The 27,851-nt window shown below is 49.1% G+C and overlaps 1 protein-coding gene across 1 annotated transcript in view; it reads left to right on the plus strand.

The window, feature by feature from the left end:
* Positions 1-6,857: 6,857 nt before the first annotated feature.
* Positions 6,858-27,851, plus strand: part of Actn4 (actinin alpha 4) — a 66,283-nt gene continuing 45,289 nt past the window's right edge. Inside the window, exon 1 of the mRNA XM_027430527.2 lies at positions 6,858-7,144. Coding sequence (XP_027286328.1) covers positions 6,983-7,144 — 162 coding nt within the window. The 5' untranslated portion in view covers positions 6,858-6,982. The remainder of the gene's footprint in view (positions 7,145-27,851) is intronic.

The raw sequence follows: 27,851 nt of genomic DNA on the forward strand, positions 1-27,851 counted from the left end.
AACATTTCAGACTGAAGATCTGTCACCGAGGTTGTTGGCTGGCCTTTGGTGCTGTTCTAGTCTGAAAGATTACTAGACTGCCGAGTCAGCTACCCGGCCACCCAGTTCATGTCACTCCCAATACATTCCAGGTATTCCGGCCAAGTGACCTTGAACAGGTGATTTCAGTGTGCACAGGGGTCAGGGGTGAAGTCAATGGAGATAAAGTGACCCAGTAAACGTTCTGCCTTGGCCACTCCCGTCTCCCTTGGGGCCCTGTCTGTCATACCAACCAGTAGACTGATTGCCTATTCCACCTTCCCTGTAGCCAGCCCTCACCCAATGTTCCTAGGAGGATCCTGTCCTGGTCAACCAGGGTGGGGCACCCACCCTTTGCTCTGGCCTCCAGACCTACCTGAACCAGGACCAGGAACTAGAACTCCTCCTAACCCTGGGGACAGAACAAATAAATGACTGCTGTTCCAGAAAGTCAGCTCTGAGGTGCTGAAGAAGGGAGGCCTGGCGTGCTGCCCCACCCGACAACCATCTTGTAGAAACCAAGGAGACATCTCTGGGTGGGGTGACAATCAGGCATCCACTTTGGCAGGCATACTCTTGTGTAGGGTGCAACTGGCCGCAGCTGTTCAGCAGTAGGAGAAATGACCTTTTGTCCCGTGACAGCCACGTCTTACTCTGCTTCCAGTTGGGCTCTTGTGGGCTTCAGGTTGCTTCTGCAGTCACCTATGACACTCCACTGTCTGCTCTCACCCTGGGAGACAGTCCTCCCAGTAGATTTCCTCCTACAGTGTTAATGGGACACTGGCCAGCCATGTTTTCCTGGCATTCTGGGGGGCTGAGGCAGGAGCACTGCTTGGAATTCGGCATCAGCCTGGGATACAGAGGGAGACCTCAGGTTGTGCAAAACTAAAGGCATAACCGCCATTCCTGTCTTGAAGCCTAGAGTAGTTTTCTGCTGGGTGTGGTGGCACACCTTAATCCCAACCCTCTGGGGGCAGAAGTAGGTGCAAAAATGTGTGTTCCAGGCCAGCCATGGGTCAAAGAAAAAAATGTTGGGTTGGAGAGACAGCTCAGTGATTAAGGACACTTGCTCATGTAGCGAATCGGAATCCTAGCTGGGCGGTGGTGGCGCATGTCTTTAATCCCAGCACTCAGGAGGAGGCAGAGGCAGGAGGATCTCTGAGTTCGAGGCCAGCCTGGTCTCCAGAGTGAGTGCCAGGATAGGCTCCAAAGCTACACAGAGAAACCCTGCCTTGAAAAACCAAAAAAAAAAAAAAAAGAAAAGAAAAGAAAACAAAACAAAAAAGAAAGACCTTGTCTAAAAACAAATAAAAAAGAGAGAAACTGGGTTCAGTTCTTAGAAGCCTCATGGTAGCTCAAAGTCCTCTATTACTAGTTCAGGGCATCCTGTACTCTTCTGTCCTCTGAGAGCACCTGGGCATGCACACGGTACATGTATGTATATGTAGGCAAACATACACAAGTCAGTCTGAAGAAAGAACAGCAGCTATGATTACAAGGGACCCTCAGAGGATTTGGCTCTTAACAGTCCTGGGAGTGGGAGAGGGCACATGAGTACCCCGTCCCCCTAGTTGGTATCACTTAGTGACCCTGAGTCTGTTGGGAGTCACTAAAGCGACCACCATTTCCTTCAGACCTCACTATCTAGGTTGGAGCCCCCACTTCTGTGCCTTGGGGCTGGAAGTCTGCAAGTGGGCAAGAGAGCTGCCAGCCGATTGCACTCACTGTAAGCCCTGACCTAAGCAGGGAATGCAGCATACACTTGTAATCCTAGCTCCTGAGAGATGGGCTGTCAAGAGTTCAAGGCCATCCTCAGGTAAATAGGGAGTTTGATGCCAGAATGGGCTACCTGAAGCCCTGCCTTTAAAAAATAAAAATAAAAATAAAGTCATTTATTTCCCTGGGGTCCTTATTTCAGTAACGTTCTCACACTTCTTTGCTCAGATCCCAAACTTGGGGGTCATCCTGATTTTCCCAATGAAGTTACCTTGTTGGCTGCTGTAGTGACTGGTCACAGCCCTTCCATCCTCCTCACCTTTCCCGGATCCTGGCATTATGTTCCTCTCCTACAGTGGCCACCCACTACTCAAAGCCCAATTTTAACTTTCTCATTAAAATATGTATGTATTTATGTACGTATATTTAGGGCTTGGAGGGAGGGCTCATCAGTAAGGGGTGTTTGCAGCTCCTGCTGAGGACTTGCGTCTGGCTCCCAGTATCCATGTTGGATGGCTCACAGCCTACTGTAACTCCAGCTTTGGGGGATCTGGTCACCTCTTCATGCCTTCCACAGGCACTGCACTCGAATCTACTCACAAAATATTGCAAGTTCTTTTGCATTTCCCAGTGTGTCTGTATGTGCACGCCACACACAGAGATCAGAGGACAGCTTGCAAAAATCGTTCTATTGTGTAGATAAATCTCAAGTCGTTTGGTGTGCTGGATAGTGTTATGTCAACAGATGCTGGAGTTATCTGAGGAGGGAGGCTCAATTAAGAAAATACCTCCATAAGACTGGACTATAGGCTAGCCTGTTGGGCATTTTTTAAATGAGTGATAGGGGAGGGCCCAAGCCTTTGTGGGTGGAAGCATCCCTAGGCTGGGGGTCCTGGGTTCTATAAGAAAGTAGTCTAAGCAAGTCATGAGGAACAAGGCAGTAAGCGGCACCCCTCCATGGCCTCTGCACCAGCTCCTCCCTCCGGGATCCTGCTCTGGTTGAGTTCCTGTCCTGACTTCTTTGATGAGCAATCATATAGAAGAACAAGCCAAGTAAAACACTCCTCAAGCTGGGCGGTGGTAGCACATGCCTTTAATACCAGCACTCAGGAGGCAGAGACAGGTGGATCTCTTAGTTCAAGGTCAGCCTGGCCTACAAAGTGAGTTTCAGGACAGGCTCCAAGCTACAGAGAAACCCTGTCTCAAAAAGCCAAATAATAATAATAATAATAATATAATAATAATCCCTAACTTGCAACTTTTTTTTTCTTTTTTGGTCATGGTGTTTGCTTGCAGCAATAGAAATCCTAAGACATCAGATTTGACTAATTATCTTCACCTGCAGAGCTATCTCATCAGCCCCTAACTGCACTGGTATTTTGGAATTTGTTGTTTGTTTTGTTAAACAAGGTCTCCTCGTAGCCCAGGCTGATCTTGACCTAGAAGACCTCATGCCCCATCCTCCCAAGTGTTGGAGCTACAAGCCTGACTTACCACACCTGGCTCTCCCTGTGGTTTTGAGTCCATTCATTCATTCATTCAGTTAGGATTTAGTAAGTTTCCTCTCCGTGGCCAGGCACAGCTTCAGAGGCCAGGGCTGGAAAGGAATCTGAAGCATTGGTCCCCTTCCCTCCCTTGTGGGTTGCTATTTTGGGGGAAGAAACAGCAATGAATCAACAATGTAAATGGTGAAAATTATGGACAAAAGTGCAGGAGGCGGTTTTTGTTTAGCCAGGGTCTGGATGGAACCTAGGCACCTCAGGCAAGCATTTTACCAGTAGACTCAGCCCCCAGACCCTCACTGGTGGGTCCTAGTTAAGCATTTGTCACTGAGCCGTGCTCTCAAACCCTCACTACTGGATCCTAGGCAAGTGTTCCATCACTGAGGCACACCCCCATACCTTTCTGGTAAACTCCAACAAAACACTCCTCTATCTCTTCCAGCCCAGAATGCTATTTTATATAAAGTGGTCAGGGACAGGCTCTTGCAAGAGCAGAGATCTTGGAAAAGGAGGCCGTGAGTCACGGAAATTCGGAATGTGGGGAAAGTACAGCAAACTGAGACAACACAGGCCTGGGAGACTTAGGGTTGTTCAGTCAGGAGGCAGGAGCGAGGAGGCCAGCGAGCTAGGGAGAGAGTGGCAGGTAAGCTGAGGGGGAAACTGACCCTGTTGTGGAAGACCTGCATCTGGCTGAAACCCCTGGACTTTCACTTTTATTAAATATAAATTCTTACCTTTTAAAGGCTAAGCTGGCATAAAGAACAAAAATTCCACCTATAAGAAAACACGTGGACTTATTCAGAAAGACAAATGTCTATTTTCTAAAGAGGAGGAAGCCTGGTGGTGCAGGCCAATGATCCCAGCTACCACAAGAGCCAGGCCAGTGTGGGCAACTTAGTGAGACTGCCTCAAAATACAAAGTGGAAAAAAGGGCTGGGGATGTAGTTCATTGTTTGCCAGGCTAACTTTAATCTCCAGTTCAGAAAAACAACAAAAAATTCCTCCAGAGAAGGGAGTTAGCAGGTCACAGGGCCCAGCCCAAAGGTTCAACCCAGGGTTCCAAGTGGTGGAAGGGGAGAACTGACTCCCGAGAACAAAACTTACTGACGTTAGAAAAGGGAATTGAGACCTGGGCAATGGTGGCTCTCACCTTTCACCGCAGAGGCAGAGGCAGAGGCAGAGGCAGAGGCAGAGGCAGAGGCAGAGGCAGAGGCAGAGGCAGAGGCAGAGGCAGAGGCAGAGGCAGAGGCAGAGGCAGAGGCAGGAGAATTTCTGTGAATTTGAGGCCAGCCTGGTCTACAGAGCGAGTTCCAGGACAACCTCCAAAGCTACAGAGAGAAACCCTGTCTGGAAAAACAAAGTAAAAAAGAGATCCTGTTAAGAAAGAAAGAAAAGGGAGGCATCAGAATTTGGGAGGTGGTGGTAGGTGTATTCCTTAGTGGTTGAAAGTCACGTGCTGCACATTGAGTTAGTGGATAGCCAGGGCTATATAAGACCCTGTCGCCAACAAAACAAAACCAACACCTCATGAAACGTCCCCCGGGTAAAGGCACTTGCAGCCAAGCCAGACAACTTGAGTTTGATCCTGGGACCCTCAGTGGTAGATGCAGAGGACCAACTCTGACCTCCATGTGTGACATGTGCACCACGCCCTGCCCGAACAATAAATACATGTACATTAAAACAAACCCAAACAACAACAACTGTGGGACTGGAGGTAGAAGAAAGTGGGAGGCAGAGAGAAGGGTGCTGGCCCGGCTGGGCGGATGGGATGCTGACTGCCTCTTTTGAAGAAACCCTGTAGGGATTGATGGGTCTTTGAGGAGGAATCTCGAAGAAGCTGCGTTTAAAGATGGAGATGATCTGTATAACCTGTTTAGATATCAGATTTAAGATGCCTGCTAAAGCAGCACTACTGTTTTCCCATCTGTGCTTCTTTTCTTTCTCTCTTTTGGTTTTTTGGAGATAGGGTTTCTCTGCGTGGCCCTGGCTGTCCTGGAACTGTCCTGCCTGCGTCTGCCTCTCGGTACTGGGATTAAAGGTGTGCATGAGCCCCGATGCACGGTCTCCTTGTTTCCTATTGTTGCCTATCCTCACTACAAGGTTACTCATTTGATAACTGACCTGGCTTATCTTTCTGTCCCTAGATGGCCAGTGCCTGCACATAGTGGGTGTTCAGTGTTTGTTAAATAAAGATAGACAAGTACAGAGGGAACTGGGATTGGCCTGTAAAATAAGCTTGTATTTAATTTAAATAAAAATTCATTACAAAAAGAAAGACAAGTCCAGAAAGATCCTCCGCTTTCCCAGCTAGCTAGGATCTATTCCAGTCTAACCTAACTCCATGCTGAAAAGTTTCTGCACCCCGATAAGCCTTTCCGCCGATGCAGCAATCCAAATCAAACCGAATTAGAAAAAGCCCACGTTTAATGGATACAACGGCCTTCCAGCCCCCCAGAAAGGTGACAGGAAAGGGAGACGGGAAAAACCACGAGTCTGATTGGGGGGGGCAGTTTAAATACCCTGTGGGAGTGGTCTTGAGCATCTCTGGGGAGGGGTCATCGTTTGGCGGGCTTTCTGAGATGCAGCAGGGTTTGGAGGGAGATGGGGGAAGGGGGCTTGGGTGGAACCTCCACCATAACCCATGTCTGTTTTGTGAATCCTTCCAGAATTTCCTTTAAATATCTCTTTTTCCATAAACCTACACTGAAGATTTTATAGTGCAGCCCATTATGGACTTTATTTATTTATTTATTTATTTATTTTTGAGACAGAGTTTCTCTGTGTTAACAGTCTTGGCTGTCCTGGCACTCGCTCTGGAGACCAGGCTGGCCTCGAACTCACAGAGATCCCCCTGCCTCTGCCTCCCGAGCGCTGGGACGAAAGGCGTGCGCCACCACCACCACCGCCAAGCTTGGCCTTGGATTTCTGACCCTCCTGCCCGCACCTCCCAAGTGCTGGAATCCCATTATGTGTCACCATGATCATTTTCCATCTTGAGGCAGGAGCGTCCCTGTGGAACCCAGGCTGGCTGCAAACGTCTCGGGGGGACTGAGATCGGGGGCCCCAGGGACCCTCACGCCGAGCTTCTAGGAGCTAGCTTCACGGGTGGTGGTGGGGGGGACACGACCTTTTCTGACTTCCTTAGCGCCGCCTCGCGCACAGTAGGCGGCTCGGAAACCGCGATCGCGTCTGAATTGCTGAATGGGGGGGGGGGGACACATTCCACCGCGAAACAGGTTAAAGCCGGACGACGGGCCCCGCCTTATGAATCATTCAAGCCTCGGGCCCCGCCCACACCCCCGGGGGGGGAGGGGCGCGGGCGCGGAGCGGGGGGCGTGGTTCGCCGACGCGCGCGTTCACGAGAGAGACGCGCCTAGGGCTCCCACGCTGGGCGGGCGGAGGTGCGCTGTGCGCAGGCGCCGGACGGACGGACGGACGGGGGGGTGGGAGGGGGGCCGTCGGGGCCGGGCTCCTCAGGTGCGTGCGCGTGCGCGCGCGCGCGGGAGGGCGGCGGCGGCGAGGGAGGCGGCGGCGGCGGCGGCGGCGGTGGCGGCGGCGGCGGCGGCGGCGGCGTTGCAGGGCGCAGTGCGCAGGCGCCGCGCGCGTAGTGCGCAGGCGGCAGCCTTGGGCGGGCTAAAAGCAGCCGAAGCGACGTCCGAGTCGGAGGCTCCGGCACAGGGGCGGGAGCTGAGGCGGGAGCGGAGCGGCGCGGCGCGGCTGGCGGGATAGCGAGAGGCGGCGGGATGGTGGACTACCACGCGGCGAACCAGGCGTACCAGTACGGCCCGAGCAGCGGCGGCAATGGCGCGGGCGGCGGCGGCGGCATGGGCGACTACATGGCCCAGGAGGATGACTGGGACCGGGACCTGCTGTTGGACCCGGCCTGGGAGAAGCAGCAGCGCAAGGTGCGTGGCCTCGCGGGCCGGGCCGGGCGGCCGGGCGGCCGGGCGGGCGGGCTCCGAACAGTTGGCGGGACCGGGGAGGGATCTGGAGCCCCGGAGAGGGCGAGCAAAGGTGGAGGGAGCAATTGGCAATCTGGAGGAGGAAAAACAAAAACAAATAAAAGAAAGGTAAAAAAAAAAAAAAAGAAGAAGCGGCGGCGGCCAGGTGTGAGACACGGGAAACCAACCTGTCGAAGGCTGTGGAAGGCTGGGCGGGGGAACCGGGGCGACCGAGACGATTCGAGAGATTGGAATAGAACTCGCTTTTTAAGGCGGGATTGCGGGGCCACGGCCACGATTGGTGGGGCCCAGGAAGGGATTCGGGGAGCCCGGATAGATAGTATTGGGGTATTCGGGGCGGCGGGGTGGGGGGGATTTGGAACCCCGGTGCGGAGATGGTCTGGAGGAGGTCAGAGGGAAAAGTTTCTGCACCCGGATTAAGCCTCCTCGCCGATGCAACAATCCAGATCAGGCCAAATGAAACCGAATTAGGAAAAGCCCATGTTTAATGGATAGAACGCTCCCGCATGGACTTACAGCCACCCCCCCACACAAACCCCGGAAAAGGAGACCAGAAAAACCACGAGTCTGGTGGGGGGGGGCAGTTTAAATACCCTGTGGGAGTGGTCTTGAGCATCTCTGGGGGAGGGGTCATCATTTGGCGGGCTTTCTGAGATGCAGCAGGGTTTGGAGGGAGATGGGGGAGGGGGCTTGGGTGGAACCTCCACCATGACATCCCAGACTCTTTGGGGATATGGTTCTTGTCTGGCTTCTTCCTGCTGACAGGGGAAGATGTGGGGGAGGGGGAGAGTCAGGAGTTGGTGGGTTCACGCTCAACGGAAGGTGTGGGTGAAGAAGCATTGGGTTAGCTGCCATCCTGGAAACCTCAGGCACCTGCTTCTTGAGGTGGACAGGTGGCTAGGAGCAAAAATAGATTGTCATCATTGGCCCTAATTGTACTGACAAAGGTGAATGTGTCAGGAAAAAGAGCAAATAGGCCCTTAATTGTGGCATCTAGGAAAACCCTGGAGGGTCCCAGCTGATGGACGGACCAAGTATCTTGAAGAGGTGCTCACTTGAGGCTGGAGAGGTGGTACCGATGGTGAAGTCCCAGATGCTGGTGTTATCTGGAGGACCCTCTGTGGGGTGACCTTGGCCCAGGCAGGAGTGAATATGCTTGAAAATGGGTGGGGTAAAAATGGGTTCTGGAGTCTGTTTTTATCAGACCAGATTTCTTGATATAGAACTTCTCCCAGGAAATTGCAGGTATCTGAGACAGCTGGAACAAGATTTCTTAGGGCAGTGTCCTGTGTAAAATGGGAGGGGTTTAGAAGGGCGGCTTTTGGTGACTGAAAAGGGGGTATGCATGGTGTTGGGACTTTGGGAGTGGGACCCTGAGGATATTAGAGAGAGCTGGTTTGGTGACATTTCCCAGATCCCCCTGGGGGCAGACTCCAGGAAGTTGGTGCTGTGTGTCTGGGCCTAGTCACCCAGTCTGGAGGGGCAAATGGTGGAAGGAGCTGTTGTGCCTGGGTAGCCTGAGGTGGGGCCTGGAGTAACCTTGGCTCAGTCACCATATCAGCTTAAGTGTTGTGAGCAGTCCTAATGGGTGGAAGGTAGCAGTGGTGTAAGGATGGTGTCTTACACCTTTTTACCGAACAGTGGGTGCGTTGAGACAGCTGATGAATGAATGCATTTTGAATGGAAGGGGAGATCTAGTCTGGATCCCAATAATAATTTATTGCCTAAGGCCATGCCAGATTGGAAAAGGTTGGAAGTAGCCAAAAGACTTGGAAAGTTGGAAGGAAACTGGGTTACAGCATCGCTGTTGAGAATGTTTTGGATCTTTCTTTTCTAATGTTTAGGAAAATGTGCCACCCCCCATTTTTTTTCTTAGATGATAGGAGTAGGGCACCCTCCTTTCATGCCTTCTACCAACCTCTGGTGCCTCCCTCCGTTTTTCTGCCCCACTCTTCAGAGAGCAAGGGTGTGTGCTTAAGAGTCCACGTGGTGAGGCTGATGTGCTTCCGGGCCCTGGCAGTAACCAGAACTCACCAGAACCCGTGGCTGCCTGTGTCATTCTTCCCAGCTCCTTCCTGGTTCCTTCCTTCCCATCCAGGAAAGGTTGATGACCAGGGTGGCTTATAGTGTCCTCTGACTGCGGTTGGTGAGCTTGCTTTATAACCCACTCCAGCAAATATTTACACTTAGCTGTCCTTTAGGGGAAAAGTATTGTTTCACCTCTGCACCCTGTCCTGCATAGGTGCTGTGGGGGAAGGAGGAGTCAGATATCAGCAGGTACCTTTTCCCTTCTTACAAGAGCCCCAACCCAACCCCCAATGGGATTGCTAGGACTTTCCTCTTTTGTTTTATGGCTGTGCCTTTCCTATGCTCCAGTGCAACTTTTGTGATTGTGAATTGTGATTGCCTTTCTTGCCTCTCCAAGGCAGGTAGACCCTCCTGGCACAAGGAGAGTGACAGTTTTGGACATACTGCTGACGCACTCTAAAATTCTGTGGCCAGAACAGCTGAAACAGGAGTTGGCCCAAGTCAAGAGTGTGTGTCTCCCTTACCTGGAAGACATTTACTCTGAATTCTAGGGGCCCCTATACCCAAGGCATTATCAAGATGGAGGTTATGCAACAGGTGTTCATGGGGCAGCCTTGAACTCTGCATGAGGACGGGGGACTGATCTGGTCTTGAAAAAGGTTTTAGTGTAGCTGTCCCTGAATCCCGGGCACAGGTAATTCATGTGCCTCAGTCTTCTCAGTAGCTTGGAATTACAGGCCTGTAAGCAAACTCTTGAGCAATTAAGAGTGTCCCTAGTTCCTTTTCCTAGTTTGTCCTTTGCAAGTACTAAGCAGACCCAGCCCTTACTTAGAATGGTGTGGCTGTAGACCACTCTCTTAAAGTGGCTCCCGTGGAAAGGGTGAGTTCTCTTTTGACAGTTACCCCCAAAGCTCTCCTCACAGCAAGAGGAAACGTTTGGTTCTGAGCTTGAGTGTTCATTGGCACACCGTTGTTTATGGACCTCTGGGCTAGACCCTGACCTTTGGCTCAGCCTGTATTAAATGTGAGTTAATTATTTGAAAGTTCTGTTAGTGTTTTGTTTTTCTGTAAGTCAGCACCCCCTCCCCCCATTTCCCAGTTTTCTTTTGGGCCCCAAAGTAGCCATCTGGTATTTTGCTCCATTACTCTAATTGCTCCTCTCTATGGAGCTGGCTAAGACTAACAGCTCCTTAGCCGCTTTCAAAATGGAATAACATGCTTACAAAAAAAAAAAAAAAAAAGGAAAAGTAACTGGGTTGCCCTCTGGAAACAAGAGTATTTGAGCTGGTGAGTACATGCTCTGTGCTCTGTTGGGAGAAAAGAGGAGGAAGCAGCCTCAGCTGCCAGTGTCCTCCTGTTCCTTCCGCCCTCCTGGAAAATGTGTGTTCTCCTCTAAGCCCAGCACCCAAGATCTTGAGTCCGACAGATCTCAAGTTTAGGGCCTGCCAGCATGGGCAATATGGCATGATCCTGGTTTAAAAGCAAGAAAAAGAAATGAAAGTTGCTGGGAGGGTTAGGCTCCTTCACACTTAGTTGAGAATGGAGATCTGGTTGTGGCCCTGGAGTGGCATCTACCGCTTCACCTAATCCTAGGCAGTCTAGGGTGTGGACCTTTTGCAACACCCTCTCTGGTTCCAGCTTCTGAGACCAACTGGGAGGCTTCTTTGGCAGTGGTAACTGACTCATTCTCCAGTTAGAAGTCATGCTAAAAAGCTTTCATTTAGTGGCAGCCAATTGCTTGGCCTTGGGGGGAGATGGGTGAAAGTGTTAGTGGGAAAAGACAACCCAGGAGAGTACAGCACACAGCACACGCTTGTGATCCCAGCATTTGGAAGGCTGAGGCAGGGTCATTGAGAGCTGGAGGCCAGCTTGGGCTGTTTAGTAAGACTCTAGCTGGGCATGATGGCACAAATTTGTAATATCAACTCTCTGGAGGCAGAGTCAGGAGGGTTATAAATGAGTTCAAGGCCAGTCTACATAGTTTCAGGCCTGTTATGACTGTATAGCAAGACCTTGTCTTAAAAAAAAAAAAGTAATGAAAAAGCCCACCAAGAAGTGAAGCTGTGATGCTTGGTCTTCCCATCCAAGGGCTAGCAGGGAGATCAGTTAAAACACATCCTCACACTCGACATCTTCACTTCCTCATCACCCAGCAGGGAAGCAGGGTCTAGTCTTGGATTTCAAGTCTAAACCTGACAGGTAAGGAGAGTTCTGCTATTTCAACATACACTCAGCTCATGGTCAGACAGCAGCCTTTCCAGAGTTAAGTGAGTGCATAGTACAGGTTATCTGGCAGTGCTGTCTAACAGATGACAGCCGAGAGGAGAGAGCCAAAAACGCATCAGTTTGGGAAGGCCCAAGGAATTTGAGGCTGTTGAGATGAACACTCTAGGCTTTTGCCATCTGATTTATAGTGTGCTGGGAATTGCACAAGCCTTTGACCAGATCTTTTTTTTTTTTTTTTTTTTTTTTTTAATTGCCTTGTGTTGCTGCTGCTACTGGTATGTTGAAGGGGAGAAAAAGAGCCAACAGCTGTTTGCTGTATTCCCACTTGGCCATTCAGGTTTTCTGAATAGCCAGAATATCAAAATGCTGATCTCACCTGCTTATCCTTGTTTCCTTTGCTCTCCATGTCCCTGTTCTCAACATTCAGCTCCTTGCCATCCTTTTCCTTCCGTTGCCTTTAGATATGTGTTTAGTTTTACAGAATAACAAAAACACTCATGTTACCTTGTTAAAGATTTCTTTTCTCTCCCTTTCTCATGGAAATGAGAGGCTGGTGATGATAGCAAGTTGGCAATTCAGTGGCCAAGGTAACTGAAACACCGACCTATTAAAGTGGAGATGGCGGCAGATGCGAAGCCCTCTTCCCTAGACTGGAGAAAGAAGCCTTTCTTTCCTGGGTAGTTTTGAGAGCTCCAGATTAGAGTCCCTTCGGTTTGGTCCAAACATCAAAGAACAGTTATAAGGAAATGTAGTTACAGTGTTGGCAATGTAGCCGCCAGCTTTGTTATAAAATATCGGAAAGTACTTAACACTTCTTCAAGAAGGTTCACCAGTAACATTTTAGTCCATTGCCCAGGTATCTGGAGTCTAAATTCAGTGACTCAAAGAGAAACAACATTTTTCAGTTGTAGCCTCTTTTTTAAAGAGGAGGTGGGGCTCTCTGGCAGAAAGGGCCATCCCTGTATAGAGGAACGAACCTGGTGCCCTGAGTGAACCGCAGTGTTAGTTAGCCCAGGAGCACTCTCCCTAGGATTAGAAAAGCCCCTGCAACATTTATTTTGATGCTATGCCACCCCCCCTTTTTTTTTCCCATACCCTTCTCTTTCTTGTAAGCAGCAGAGGCATTAACTTGGATTGTCCACAGAAAGTCCTCGGAAGCTGGTAGGTGGAACTTGGTTGCCTTCTCTTTAGTTTGAACCACAGTTGCTGGGGAGGCTGTCATCCTTTTCCTTAGCTATGATGTATTGAAATGTTACCTGAAAAGCTGCTAACTGACCTTACTGGGGACTTGCTATTTACCACTTGCTCCTATTCTTGCAGTGGCCTTTCCCATACACCCACCTACACACCCCCTCACCAATAGCTTGGGTTGGGGGTGAGGGTGGGGGTGGGTGGGCTGACTCCCATAGTCTCTGCATTTATCTATGTCTCCTGAACACTTCCATACCTATCTTTACAATATGTACTTAATAAATAGTTTAAAGTCAACTTGAATTTTTTTAGTTTTTAAAAATTGAGGAAGTCAGCACAGCATTTGAGAGACAGAGGCAGTTTGAGGATAGCCAGGGCTACACAGAGAAGCCCTGTCTCAACTCAAAAAAACTAAAACTTAAAAATAAATTGAAAACTGAAAGTTTTCACATGCCTATAATCCCACTACTTGGGAGGTGGAGGGAGAAGAAGAAAGAGTTGAAAGTCATCTTTGGCTGCATGCTTAGCTACATCAAACACTTAACTTTCTTGAACAGGGTCTAGCTTGTAGCTCTAGGTGGACTGGAATTTCACAGAGACCCACCTGTCTCTGCCTCCTGAGTGGCCACCATGCTTTGGACTAAAAACCCTTTTTTAAAAGGGGAAATCAGTATGGTGCCGGATAGATTTGGTTTCCCAGGCCATAAAGAAAAGGAAACTGTAAAAATTCATGGAGAACAAAAGAATGTTAGGCTCTAGCAGTGTTGTATTCCTGCCCTGGGGCCCTGGTCCCTGGCCCCTGGCCAGCTCCCTTTGTGCAGAGGGTGTTGTTACTGCCAGCAGGTATTCAAGACCCTATGGCAAGAGACCTTCTCTGAAGTCATCAGTAACCTCCACATGGTTCAAGGCTTCACAGAGGATGTGGACAGTCGTCAACAATCCCTTCTGCCTGCTGCACTAGGAAAAACTTTATCTCATCTGACCCCAGAAACATTTCCGGAAGTGGGCAGAGCAGTGACTCACCCAGGAATACTCAGTCCCTGGGCTGTCTGTCCCACCAGTTTTGCTCAGGATTGGATATGCTTGATTCATCCCTGCTCAACTCCCCTCTGCCCTTTTTGTTTCTTGTCCTCCCCCCCTCCCCCCAGATAGGGTTTCTCAGTGGCTTTGGAGCTGTCCTGGAACTAGCTATTGTAGACCAGGCTGGTCTCAAACTCACAGAGATCCGCCTGCCTCTGCCTCCTGAGTGCTGGGATTAAAGGTGAGCCCCACAACCACCCGTCTTGTTCTTCTTGAGATGGGCTCGGATGTAGCCCAGGCTGTCTCAAATTCAATGTGTAGCTGAAGGTGAACCCAGAGGGATTCTCCTGTCTCTACCTCCCTCCCAGTTTATGCTATGCTGGGGCTGAAACCCAGGACATTGTGCTTGTCAAACAAATTTGCTACCACTAAACTCCATCCTCCTTCTGGTCTTTGAAACAGGGTTATGATGTGTAACTGGGATGGCCTCAACCTGGTCATTCTCGAGCATCTGCTTTCTGAGTGCTACAATTACAGACCCTATTATAAATATAAGGATGTGAGTTGTCTGGGGTCTGAGAGATGGCTAAGAACACTGGCTGCTCTTTGAGAGGACCCAGGTTCACTTCCCAGCACCCACATGGCAGCTCAACTGTCTGTAACTCCAATCCAGGGTTTCTGACACCCTCACACAGACATACATGCAGGCAAAACACCAATGTACATAAAATAAAAATAAATTTAAAAAACAAACAAACAAACAAACGACAGGCGTTGGTGGCGCACACCTTTAATTCCAGCACTTGGGAGGCAGAGGCAGGCAGATCTCTGTGAGTTCGAGGCCAGCCTGGTCTCCAGAGCGAGTGCCAGGATAGGCTCCAAAGCTACACAGAGAAACCCTGTCTCGAAAAACCAAAACCAAAACAAAACAAAAAACAAAAACAAAACGTGAGCTGTCCTTTGCTCGACACATATTTTCTCTTCAAGGCTCCTGTTTTCTTAGCTGTCTGCTGGAAGCCTGGCCACTGCCATTAGTAAAGCATACTGCTGTCCCATCTAAAAGGAAAACGGTGCTCTCCTGTGGAGTTAAGAAAGCCTTACCAAAATGTTTTTCTTCCAAAAATCGGAGCAGAACAGATTCTTTGTCCTCTAGTAGAAGCAGGGACGTGGGGCAGTAGTTGGAAGTTGCAGTTACTGCCCCGCAGAACACAGTGAAATCATCTTGGGAAATATCCTAGTGATGGTGTCGCAATGGCTGACTGGGGTGCTGGGACAGCAGCAGTACAATAGAATTTGTGTCTTTACTGCAGACAGAAAGAAAGGAGGTATTGTGGTTTGTTTCATGCTTTTTAAAGTTCTTTCCTCAAAGGTGTGGGGCTGAGTGATGTCTGTCACTGGCTTTCTAGTGGGTTTTCTGAGTAGGTGGATCATAACCATTCTTACTCCTTCTCCCAAATAAATCCCAATTACACATGGTACAGAGTGCAGCTTTTAAAATGCCTGACGGCAGAGTGAGGGACAGCAACTAGTGAAATGGTGTGTCCCTCGCTCCCTGCCATGGTAGAGGAAGCCAATTTGAGGTTAGCATCATGGAAGGAAGCTTACAAAAGTGATTCAGCATCCAGCCATGGCCCGCCGGGCAGACAGGGTTGCTTGAGGGAGTGTCACAGGCAGGAAGAGCAGTTGTGGGTCTTCAGGTATCAGAATGACAGACCTTTGATCACTATAGGCCAAAGGCAGTGCTGGAAACTAGCTCCAGTTAGTGTCATCAGCGTGTGTGTGTGTGTGTGTGTGTGTGTGTGTGTGTAAGATTAGCACATTAGCACTGTTGTCTAAGTCTGGTGTGAATAGAAGGTATTTAATTGCTCTCACCATGGAAACCCAGTCTGCTTACTATTTGGGAGAGTGCCACACCCAACCCAGGGGCGCCTGGGCAGAAAAGACACTACCAGGTGGTCTCACATGTGACCATCCCTAGCAGGGCCATGAGTGGCTCTATTCCCTGACAAGAAAAGAGAAGTTGGGCAGCCTGTCTACTTTGCTGATAAGGGGTGTGCACGGCAGCTGGGGCTTTGTAGCCATTCTAGGGTCTGCATGTTTTTTTCTCTAGGCATTTCGAGTTGGAATTTCAGCTATGTGGCCTTCTGTTGTTTCAGTGCTGTGTGTTGAACCCAGGACCTCACATATGTTAGGCAACTGCTCTACCCCTGAGCGACCCCCACCCCTGCCTACTGTGTGTCTTCAGCTTTTGCCTGCTTTTACAAACACAAATTAAAAACTTAGTTCCCATCAAACCCCAAGAGCAAATAAAGAGCACTATTAAAAAAACAAAACCAACAACAACAACAAAAAACACCTCCACATCCTTCCAGCTCTGCGACTGCCCTCCTTTCCTTTAAGATGCATGGCTCATTAAACTGATGAGACTAGAACACAGAGAAGCACTGCTCTGGCCGTTGCCGAAGCGGCTTGCTTTGGAAAGGGTCTGGTTTTCTTTGTTGTTCTTTTTTTTTTTTTAAGACTTAACATGATCTTCTAGTTTGGGCCTATGAAGTAAACCGAGTTTCAAAATTCAAAATGTCTGGGAGCAGTGACTTGCCAGGCTGGTTCAAGGGCAGTCTGATGAATTGGCCCTTCTTACAGGCTGTCTGTGAGCCAGTCGTGATTCAGATTTTCAAGTCCTGGAAGGTGTCCAGACAGTAAACATCACCAGGATTGTGAGGCAGTTACTTTTTTTTTTTTTTTTTTTGTGGATCATTTGAACTGTGCTGCCAAGACTGTGGTAGATTTGACGTTCTGTAAAACAGAACGGCCTGTATCAAGATGTCTTTCTCAGAGATGTTGGCTTTAGTCACCCAGCCCTGTGGCTCTTGGTGGGGTGGTCAAGAAATACCTTCACCAGTGAGGAGAGGGCCTTCTTAGCCACTTCTCCCTACCTCCCTTTTCAGACAGGGTCTCGCTGTGTAGTCTGGAACTCACTTTGTGGACCAGGATGACAAAGAACTCAGAGATCTGCCTGCCCCTGCTTTGCTTTCAAAGTATTTAGAATTAGAGATGTGTGGGGACACACACACACACACACACACACACACACACACACACACACCCACACACCCCTACCTCACACCTGCCCTGGCCGCTTCTTAAAACTAAAAAAAAAAAAAAAAACATCCTAGAGCTTATATCCGGGGTCTCCTGAATCTTCTGCAGGCTACCACTGTGCCAAGTCTCTAGCCTCTCCTCCTCACTTTGAGAGAGGCTCCTTGGACAAAACCCTGACTGAGCCGTTACTACATAGTGCACACTGGCCTCTAACTCTTGCCGGTCCTTCTGTCTCAGCTATGTGCTGGGATTATAGGCCACCATGCCCAGCTTTCATAACTCAGTGGTGGTGGTGGTGGTGGGTCAACTGATGGAAAAAAGTTCAGTCCATCCAGAACTGTCAACAGTTTCTGGATGACTGGTTAATGGATCGTGGCTCAAAACAGGAAGGTGTGGAAGAGACAGTTGGCTTCTGCTGCCATACAGGACCCCAAGACTCAGTGGAGAGCAAGCTTTGACCATAAGTATAGAAAATGTACAGGTCACTGGTATTGCCTTAGACTTGAGAAAATTCTGAGCCTTTTTGATAAACAAGTCCAAGGCAGTCTTGGCCAAATACGGCCTGTTCTGTAGAGTTAGTTTAGGAGACAACTTTCTTGCCTAAAAATAAATGCCTGTTCCTATCAAACATTCCAAGCATAGTTGAAACATGAGATTTCTGAAGCATAGCAGTTCAGGCTGTAATGGGTTCAATTTTGTCAAAAGTCCAGGGCCTTTGGGGACTGTTTTGGGTTTGGTCTGTGACCACTAACGATATCAGAAGACCAAATGCAAGCCATTTTCCATCTCATTCTATATGCTCTTAACCGCCTTGGAGATTGGTGGAGAAAGGCACTAAGCATGCAAATAAAGAAGTAAGGCCCTGGGGAGTGAGCGCAATGCCTGCTGCATGAGCCCGAGGACCTGACTTGGGGTCCCTCACGCACATGTAAAAGTCACCCTTGGCAACATATGTCTGTAACCACCATGTACATGTACACAGGGTGACAGACATGTTCTAGGGGCTTACTGGCCAGTGGTTGTAGTCAAATCCATGGGTTCCAAGTTCAGTGAGAGACCATCTCAAAAATAAAACCGGCAAGGTGGCTTGGTGGTTAAAAGCGTTTGCTTCTCTAGTAGAGGACCAGGGTTCCATTCCCAGCACCCACTTAGCAATTCAAAACTGGCTGTAACTCCAGTTCCATGGAACTCAGCACACCCTCTTCTGGCCTCTGGGCACTCAGAGGCCTGAGGTGAACACAAAGTCACTCTGTCTCTGGGCTCTCTCTCTCTCTCTCTCTCTCTCTCTCTCTCTCTCTCTCTCTCTCTCTCTCTCACACACACACACACACACACACATTTGGAAAAACAGGCAGAGAAGAAATTGAAGATGGCACAATGTCAGCTCTGGCTTCCACATGTACTGCATGGGTTAGTGTGGATACACACTGAACAGACAAGGTGACTTCAGGTTGGAGTGTATGCTGTAAACTGATGGCAGCTAACATTTCCCTTGGATGCACTGTGGACTGGTGGCAATAGTCCTGAAGTAGATTTTTAACCTCACAGCACGTGAACAGCAGTGGACCCATGGATTGGGCTGAGTGACATCCCTGTAATCCAAGCACTGAGGGGTTTGAAACAGAAGAATTACAAATTCAACACCAGCATAGGCTAAGAGAGACTGTCTCAAGAAGGGAAATGAAAAGGGTGTGTTTAACTCAAATAAACAATGTAACAAATTTAGGAAAGCATCTGTCTGTGGGGGTCTAAGCCTGGTGTAGCCCAGTGTTGAGCAAAGGTGTGACTGGCTGTCTGGGTTATGTTCTTGTTACTGAACTCTCCTGTCCTCTAGAGATTGGGAATAGCTCTGGAAGAGGATGGTAAGGACAGGTGCTGCTTTTGCTGGAGCGGAAGAGAAGGTCTCTGAAGAGGCCATTGTAGCTGTCCCCTACAGTGGGAAGTACACCCCCCCCCCCCAGGACAGGAGGAAGGCCAAGGCTTGGGCATGGCAGATCTCAGAACTTTGACAGCCTTCTCCCGGGCTCCCTGGACAAGCCAAACCAGAACTGACTTCTGAAGTGGGAACCCCCAAACTGCATGGCAGTAAAGTGAGCAAAGGCTACAATTATCTCTCTGATCACTGCTGCAGTAGGCACCTGTGTCTGATTAAGGCCCGGGTGACTTTGGAGTCTGGAGTTTTATAGCACCGTGTGCTCATTTGCTCTGTAGTATGACTCTCTGCACGTAACGTCTACCACGTGAACAGGTCCAGTCCCCTTCCATCTAAAGGCCATTTATACTTGGTAAGATGCTACAAAGCATCTTTTCCTCCATTAAAGTCTTCATTCTCTTGAAACCTGAAGACTGCTTGTTTGTTGTTACTACTATTGGCTTTTTTGAGTCAAGGCCTTACTTTGTCATCTACTGTTGCCTTCATCTCTCAATTACTAGGAATCAGCCATGTGTCACCATGCCCTAGAAATCGCCACTCCATCCCCCCATCCACCTCCCCCCCACCCCCCTGTGGATTCTGGGGATCAGGCCATCAGGCTTGGTGGCACTTTACCCATCTTGCAAGTCCATGGAGCTTCATCTTTAAGAGAGCTCTTCTAGGCCCCTTTCCACCCACTCCATGTCTTCCTGTTTCCTCTGGCTTGCTGCTCTAGGGCTCCAGCTCATAGAAAAAGACCTGGGTGCTTCCATCTCTGCATTCTGATTTTCTCCATGGGCTCCATATTTAAAGGCTCAGCTTGTCTGACTGGTTTTGTGGCTTTTACTCTGGAGGGAGGAGCAGAGACAGAGAGCTTGGTGAGCACACTGTACCAGAGGGAGAAGGTAAGTTCTGGATACTTTGTGAGCATGGGTTTGGATTCGCCCTGCCCTCCGAGGAGATCCTACAACAAACATCTCCCTGTCAACAGAAGCCAAAGGAGTAGTCAAGTCCAGTGGTGTCTTAGTGGCTCAGGCAGCTGCCTGCTTCAGTCAGAGAAAAGATGGTGCAGTTCTTGCTCTGTTGGCACCCATGTGACTTGTTAAATCTTTTAAGTAGCTGTATGGGGAGGGTTCATTCCTTAAAATGTGAAAATAAAATTTCCTCTAGATAAAATTGATTCAGAGTGGACAAAAAGGATGTAGCAAATGGCAAATGTGTCGGAGTTCCTTGTGCCCTCCCCATAGTGCAGGCTACAGCTACAGTTTCTGTGGTGGGTGGCTTATTAAATATTTATGCTCTCTGAGCCTGCTCCAGGTTACTACTGCAGGTAGAAAAGGCTTTGTTTGGTTTGGGTTTTGGTTGGGGGGGGTGGAAAACTGTGTTTCCATTATGTTATAATGTGAAGGGAGGATTTTGGAAAGGGACCACTGACTGTAGAGTAGGTCTATACTACTCAATAGTATAGCCAACCAGCTTCTTGTGTAACTTGAGTTGGGGCTTCGTGGACCCTGGAGTCCAGTACTCAGGTAGAAACATGACCGCCAGGGCCAAACAACAGCCCTTGCTGGGCCTCTCTGCTGAGTGGAGCTTCATGCAGAGCCTTTGGGGTATGAGAGAAACCGGAGACCTGGCCCATGCTCTTGAGGAGCTCACAGTGTAGCCAGGGAGAGAGTGCAAAGCTACATGAGCCTGCAGAAGGCCACTTAACTGCACACCAACAAGCCCACAGCACTCTCGCCGTGCCCTGGGAAAGGAAAGGGGTGACTGAGGGCAGGTGGGGTCAGTCATGGACTCGTTCATAAAGGAGGTGAGTGTGTGAGGTGGGGGCTGAGGGACAGCTTTGGGCGGATTCTGTTAGAGGGTCCCTCCTGCAGAGAGAGATGCCTCCTTCAAACAGTGCTCCTCCTGATCCTTACGAACATTGTCTTTGGGGAGCTGTGTTTGGACCCTCTGATTAGCAAGACCCTAGGCTCTGAATTCAACTCCATGTGTGGTCCTCTTACTTTTACAGATGGAGTGTTATAGGTGGCCAAACCCAGGTAGGGATCAGCTCTGGCTGCCTGGGTTTTTACACAGCTAGGTAACCTTATTCTGGAATTTACTATGTAGTTGGGCTGGCTTCAGACTTGTAGCAGTCATCTATACAAAGCCAGGCAAGATGATGAACAACTTGTGATCCCGGTGCTTAGCAGATGTGGGAAGGTTAGGTCATCCTCAGCTTCATAGTAAGGTCGCTATAGTGAGCTTGGACTATATGTGACACTATCTCAGAAAAATTAAAGACAATACAGGAAGCCCAACATGGTGGTTTGTGCCTTTAACCCCCAGCACTCGGGAGGCAGAGGCAGGCGGATCTCTGAGTTCAAGGTCTAACAGTGAGTTCCAGGAGAAACAGGAGAAACCCTGTCTCTAAACATCCCCCCCCCCAAAAAAAAATTCAGTTGCTCATGGCCAAATGTGTGGCTCAGATTCTGCAGTGCCCTTGACGAGATTCCATAAACTGTCATCTTTAGGCTGTGTTCTGGCCCAGTGTGAGAGAAGGTCAGTGCAGTGCCACTAGCTGCCCCTTTGTCCAAGTAGCCTCTTCCTCTACCTGGGATTAGTAGGTTTGTTGTAGAGCAATCCAGCATAGTGGGGAACATGGCAAGTGCTCCTGCTTTGAGATAGTTTCTGTAGCCTGGTCCATTCGGTCCACAGCCAGTTTCTGTTTTCTTTCCACCTGTTCAGGCGTCTGGTCGAAGCTGCCTAACAGTCTTTATGAGATATTCCTTCTTGCCTTCATGAAAGTCAGAGAAGTTAGGGAGGTGACTATTCGAACAAAAAAATGCTTGTAGTTGGAGAATGTTGTTTAGCCCCATTTTGAAAGAAGTTCTGGGGTGTAAGTTGCAAAATACTCATGCAGGAGGCTGGTGGAGGGGTCATTGTCCCAAGTTCAAGGTTAGCCAAGAATAAGTATTTATTGGGTGGGCCCAGACTCCTGTGGGTATATTAGTCCATAACTTCCAGATCCTCACTAGACATAAGAGGCCGCTCAGACAGTACCTGGATTCAAGCTATCTCCTGGCCCCACTGCATTTGCACCCTGGGAGGCATCGTTCAGGTGAAACCCTCCCTTGGGTTCATCTCTCACACCTCAGTCCACGCTTCCTCCTTGCATCTCGAGGGAGGCAGGAGACAATGAAAGAAGCCAGACCTGCCCTCCACACCCACTCCTGCTACTTTCCTGCTGTTTGCCCTTGGGCAGGGATCAGGGGTTAAGCCTCTGTGTAGGAAAGGGGCACCCTTTACCTCAGGGGATTCTGGTGATTAAACGGGGTGAAGAGTGATCAGAAGCGGGTTGTATGTAAGTGCTCTGTCCTGCATCCAGGTAGTGTCTGCTGTTGTGGCCTCCTCTGTGAAGGGGGTGAAAGTGCAGTTGAAAAGCCAGCATCCCCCAGGGAGCTCTAGAGCCTGAACCTTCTATCAACTTCAGATGAGCACCCTCCATCTAGTGGGAACAGGCACCAGGCACCGGGCTGCAGGTGACACAGCCCAGCCCTCTCCCTGTCCTGTTCATCTGGGCCTCATTATCTGGGAGGTGGCTGCTTGTTTCAGATTTTCAAGCCCTGAACGGTTTTGTGCCTGGATGAACTACAGACAGTACCGACAAGACACTCCATGACCAGTGCAGCTTGCCAAGTTCACTATCAACTGAGAGTCTCTCTTTCCTCAGGTTCTCCTCCTGCCCCCTTTCTCTAAAGAAAACAAATAAATAAAATCCCATGACCTCAGGTTAGAAGCAAACCCCCACCCCATCCCCTTCCAGTCAGCAGCAATTCCTTCTAAGGGATGTTGAAACAGGAAGGCTTCCCACTGATAACCCCCCAAGTAACAGCACAGAAAGGCTGGCACACAGGGCCACAAGCCTGTGCCCAGATAACCCTAAGCAAGGGACTCTAGAGGACTCAGTGGAACTGTGTCTCCCCAACCGTTTCCCCCAGTGAGAAACTTCTCACGCCTGTTGCTCATCTCCTTTCCTCCTTCCTCCCAACCCCCCTTTTCCTGGGGTCACTTCCTGATGCCATTCCTCAACTTAGCCCCTATCCCCCCCAAAAGCAATCAAATCCACAACCTAATAAGGCAAAAGAATGAGGAGAATGTCCGCCTCCCAGCCTCTCCCCTAACAGGGAGCAGGCCCATAGCAAATTTGGAAAATGTTACAGCAGAGTGACAACTGACTGAGGGCTGGAACTGGAGGTGGGGGTGTTACAGGCACAGCCATTCTCAGGAGCTCTCATTGTTGGCAGCAGACTGGACCCTGAGGGAGGGCCACCCTGCTCGCACTTTCCAAATCAGGCTGTTGACACTCCCCTAGCACACACACACACACACACACACACACACACACACACACACACACACACACACAATATATATGGAAAGTAACAGCCTGAGTCAGCGCACCTCCAGTGGTGGGGTTTGCACGCCAGAACACTTAAGTACAAACTTAGAAGTGCAGTGGGAGCCAGCATGCCCTCTGCATGATGGGGACCGTGCAGATCCAAACACTTCTTACCTCTGAGATGAGTAGTTTTCTTACCCTTTACTGTGCCAGGGTTAAATTATCTTCAGTGTTAATTAAAACTTGTTAACATGTAGAGTGGGGCCCTTCAGAAATCTGTCACCTCTCCTGCATCATTATCCCAAGCAAGTCAAACCTTCCTGAAGCTGGGGAGAGGGAGGGTCAAGCCTCTCTGGCAGAATCCCTTGGGGAGGGGCTCCCTGGATCAGAGCTGCTTGTTTTGGGAGGTCAAGCTTCCTGATTACTCTGAATTACTGGGGTGGGGGAGGAGAAGGAACCGGCATAGGGACATGCCAGCTCTTTTCACATTGCTAATTACAGCAAGCATGAGGTCATCCGTAAATATATCTAATTCTCCAGCTTGTAATTAAGATGCTCATTAAAAGTACGGGGGAAAGTGTGTGTGGTGTGTGTGTGTGTGTGTGTGTGTGTGTGTGTGTGTGTGTGTGTGTGTGTTGAGGGAAAAAACACAAAAAGTCTTTGTTTTGTCCTGACAGGATGGCTTAGATCAGGCAAGGGACTGAGGCACAGGGTTGGTTTCCTGTCTTCAGATCCTTTGCAGGAAACTCAGTGTGAACAATGTTGGTGATCCTTGCCAAGGACCCAAAACCTGGATGATATCATTGTTCTAGGTAGTCACCACCAAGAGTCTGGCCTGGGGTGGGGTGTGTGTCTGTGAGCGGCAGAGGCAGGCAGAATTCTTAAGATTGAGGCCAGCCTGGTCTACAGAGTGAGTTCAGGACATCCAGGGCTACACAGAGAAACCCTGTCTTAAAAACAACAACAAAAAAAAAAAAACAAAAAAGTTCCCCACCAAAAAGGGGTGGGGGATTCAGTTTTTTAAGTTAAAAAAACAAAAAAACAAGCCCGGAAGTAGTGGCGCACACGCCTTTAATCCCAGCGCTTGTGGGAGGCAGAGGCAGATAGATCTCTGTGAGTTTGAGACCAGCCTGGTCTACAAGAGCTAGTTCCAGGACAGGCTCCAAAGCTACACAGAGAAGCCCTGTCTTGAAAAACCAACACAACAACAACAATAAAAAAACCCCAAAATCTGTTACTGTTCTTACTCCTCAAAATGCTTTTTCAGAGACAAGCCTTTTCCAACCTGACCTCATTGGGTGCTTGGGTAACCAGTGGTGAGTTCCCCTCTGGGATCTGTGGCTGCCTAGTGAAGGAAGCACTAGGTAGTAGCTGCTCCCTCCTGCATTAGGAAGGATGGAACCTGACACAAAACTAGATTGATGTGTCCGCTTCTTCCACACAAAGCATTTCAGAAACTACACAGTGCCAGTGAGTTGGCATCCTGAAGTTGTTAATCTTCCATATGCCTCCAGGAACCGTCTGGATTGTCTCTGAGGAAAGGACCAGCCTTGCATCTTGTCATTTTCCCCCTGGCGGAAGTCTAACAGAGAGACACAAACAGGGCCTTAAAATGAAAGCAACAAAAATAAACTCAAAGCAGCCGTGTGTAAAGGCATTAATGTAACACATGCAAGCTGGTGGACTGTTTATATGGCGGAAGCCGTCATGAGATCAGGCCTGGCTGAGGAGAGTTATGTCTCTTGAGGTGCCTGCTTCCTTTGAATTCCAGACAAACCAATGGCAGTCACTCAGATGCCTATAATATGGTGTCTCCTTTCATGCTTTGCATAGTCTACTTCTGGATAGAGCTGGACTTCTGAAGCTAATGCAGGTTCCGGATACAGTTAGAGTACGCCCCTCCTAAAGCCTTAGAAGGAAATGTGAGGATTAAACAAGAGAGCATGGAAGTTTCCTGCAGTTCATATCAATCTCGTGTGTGTGTGTGTGTGTGTGTGTGTGTGTGTGTGTGTGTGTGTGTGTGTTTTCCAATTGAGCTGACATTTACTCAGAAGCAGTTAAATTACCACACACAGACGCTGAGAAGACCCAGGGCCCTGGGCGTGCTAGGCAGGCACTCTGCCACCCGTCCCACCCCCACCCCAATAGTGTGTTCTAGGCAAACCTTCACGAGCTCCCGCCGCCACAGTAGCAGTTAGATTCTAAAAAGGAACCAGTGAGTTAAAAGATTAGTATTTAGGGTTTGTAGATTTGAACTTAAGCTTTGGCTCAGCACGTGCTGACTGATATACGCAGTACCATTAATGCTGCCTCCCTGGGTTCAGAAAGGATCTTAGATGTCCAGAGTTACCACCCTTATAAATATCTGAGGTGGGTCTGAGGGTCTGGGGCTCAGTGTGTGGCTTCACTTTTAGTTCCTGCTTTGGGTTGCTATTGCTAGAGAAGAATGAAAGACAGATCTGGACATAAAGTGACCATGGCAAGGCAGCTTGAGTTTATAGGTGTCTCTGAGGGTACCAGGGCCAAGGGTAGAGTTTACACAAGGAAAGGCCTAGTGGCCTGGTCTTTGCTGGAGTGGATTGTTAGGGAAGTAGGCTGTACTTGGAACTTGCTGGGTTTACTTAGTCCGTGTGTGTGACTGCTGGGAAGGAGCCATTGAAGACCACAGTGTGGTGGTGACAAAAACACCACTACTGCCATGGCTGTCCTTGGATTGCTTACGTTGCCGCTAGCTTCTTGTTCTGTCTTAGTGCAGTTGGCATGTTTCTATAGTGACTGCCAGGAACCTGAGCCCAGTGTGGCCTCAAGAAGTTTGTGAGGTTAGCACCATTTTGATGGGCTGGAAACAGTAGCAGGGCTTACACTACCGTGGTTGGAGCCTTTGAGATTTTGTTCTTTTGGGCCACTTTGGAAAGTCTCTTGGAAAGTTGGCTTACTAGTTCCAGCAAGGAAGACTCCGTGGGTAGCCTGAATGAAGCAAGAGGTGATTACAGCCAAGATTCAATGCTCATGAGGTCTTCAGTATATGGAAATTTAGGACTTCTCTGATCTTTGTGGAAAGTGTTGGAGCTGAAGGGTGCATTACTCAAGCCTGCTGAGCCAGGCTATCTGGTGTTTATAACATTTCCTAACCATACCTTTCTCCTCTGTGTGCCGTTTCAGCCTCTGAGTCCCACTATTTGGACAGGGTGTCTGGAATGTCTCTTACATCCCTGAGGAAATGCAGTGTTTCCTCTCAGAGAGTTAAGAGATCATATGGCACCCTCCATTCCTCCCAGGGCTTTGGGCCATCTGTATGAGGCAGGAGCATAGTGTCATAGAGGTCAAAGGAGACGGGAAGCAGAGCCCAAGTTGCTCATCCCTCAGTCCCCTTTCAAACACAGGACAGATGCGTTTCCATCCTGGACTTAGTCAGTCAGTCAGTAGGTAGCAGGTCATTCGGGACACCCTTGGGGGAATAGATGTGAATTCCCTTGGGGGTGAGGGTCTGTTGTCATAGATTGTCATAGGACAGGTGACCCACAGAAAGGTGGGATGGCTTTTGCTTGCAACTCTAGGTGAGCTCCACTGATTTGCTAGGTGAGAATGGGATGCATTTTCCAAGAGGCTAGAACTCCAGCTTTATAGGATAATGAATTCAACTCTTAAACCAAAAAAGCCCGCAGGAATATTCTGTAGGCCGCTTGTTACCATTTGCCACCTCTGGCCTCATGCTCTTGGCCCTGCTGCTGCCTCTCCTTCTGTAAATTGCTGCTTCAGAATCCTCTTAGCAGAGGGAGAGAATCTCGTGCTCCTTAGTTGCAGCCCTGATTAAGAGGGGAGGGCAGAACTGCTCGGCCTATATTGTGGGCTCTGCCTGAGGTGACTGGGTTTCCAGATTCTTTTCTCATACAAATATGCACATTTCTAGGCTCTGACCCTGGCTTTATTCCAACTGAGATACAATGGGAAGTATTTTTGTTTGCTTGTTGTAAAGGGCCTAAAATACACACATGTGCATACAGGCAGCTGTTGGTACCCACGGTAGCCTGGGGCTTGTGTGCCAGCTTTCACACAAATTGACAGTTCAAAATCTACACACAAATGACATGTGGGCAAAAATAACTTGTTTAAGTTTGATCATTTAATTTCAATCTCTGAAAAATGTTGCCAGTCCATGTTTTGTGAAGATCACTTGAACACAGTGCTTCCTTCCGATGAGAGTTGTTAAATCTCAGGAAAGCAGATTATATACAGTAGGTGTGTGACAAAGTGAGTTGACTCTTGATAAAGAATGGACATGATCCCTGAGAATTATTCTTTTTCCCTAAACTCTTCATTGAATCCTGTGCTAATTGTGTTAACTGGCTCCACTGTCTGCATCAAACTTAGCTTGAAGCTGCTTGTGAAAAGCCAGGAAATGTTCCCATAAAGGCAAAGCCCTCAACTTTTGACTTTTTTTGGGCTCTGTTGCCTTTGAGCTGGTCAAGTATTTCCTGATTCGATTGTTTTCTCAGGCTGGCCTTGAGTCCTTAAATGTTCTTTGTGTGCCTAGAAATAGCTGGAGGAAAAATGGTCGCGATGCTTTGCATTGCTCACCACTTCCCTGTGCATGGAAACTGCCTGGGGAAAGGGCTGTGCATCCAGGAGAAGCAGCTGCATGGAGAGGGCCTCATCAGCCACTGGCCTGACACAGTCCTGTAAAGAGACATTCCTAGTTCCCCATTGATTTGCAACTCAGGGAACATCAGGGTAAGAACGAGGTGCTGGGGCTTCTTGTGGCCGTCACATGTCGGGATTTGTTGTGT

Source organism: Cricetulus griseus, chromosome 9 (assembly GCF_003668045.3).
Source record: "Cricetulus griseus strain 17A/GY chromosome 9, alternate assembly CriGri-PICRH-1.0, whole genome shotgun sequence".
NCBI lineage: Eukaryota > Metazoa > Chordata > Mammalia > Rodentia > Cricetidae > Cricetulus > Cricetulus griseus.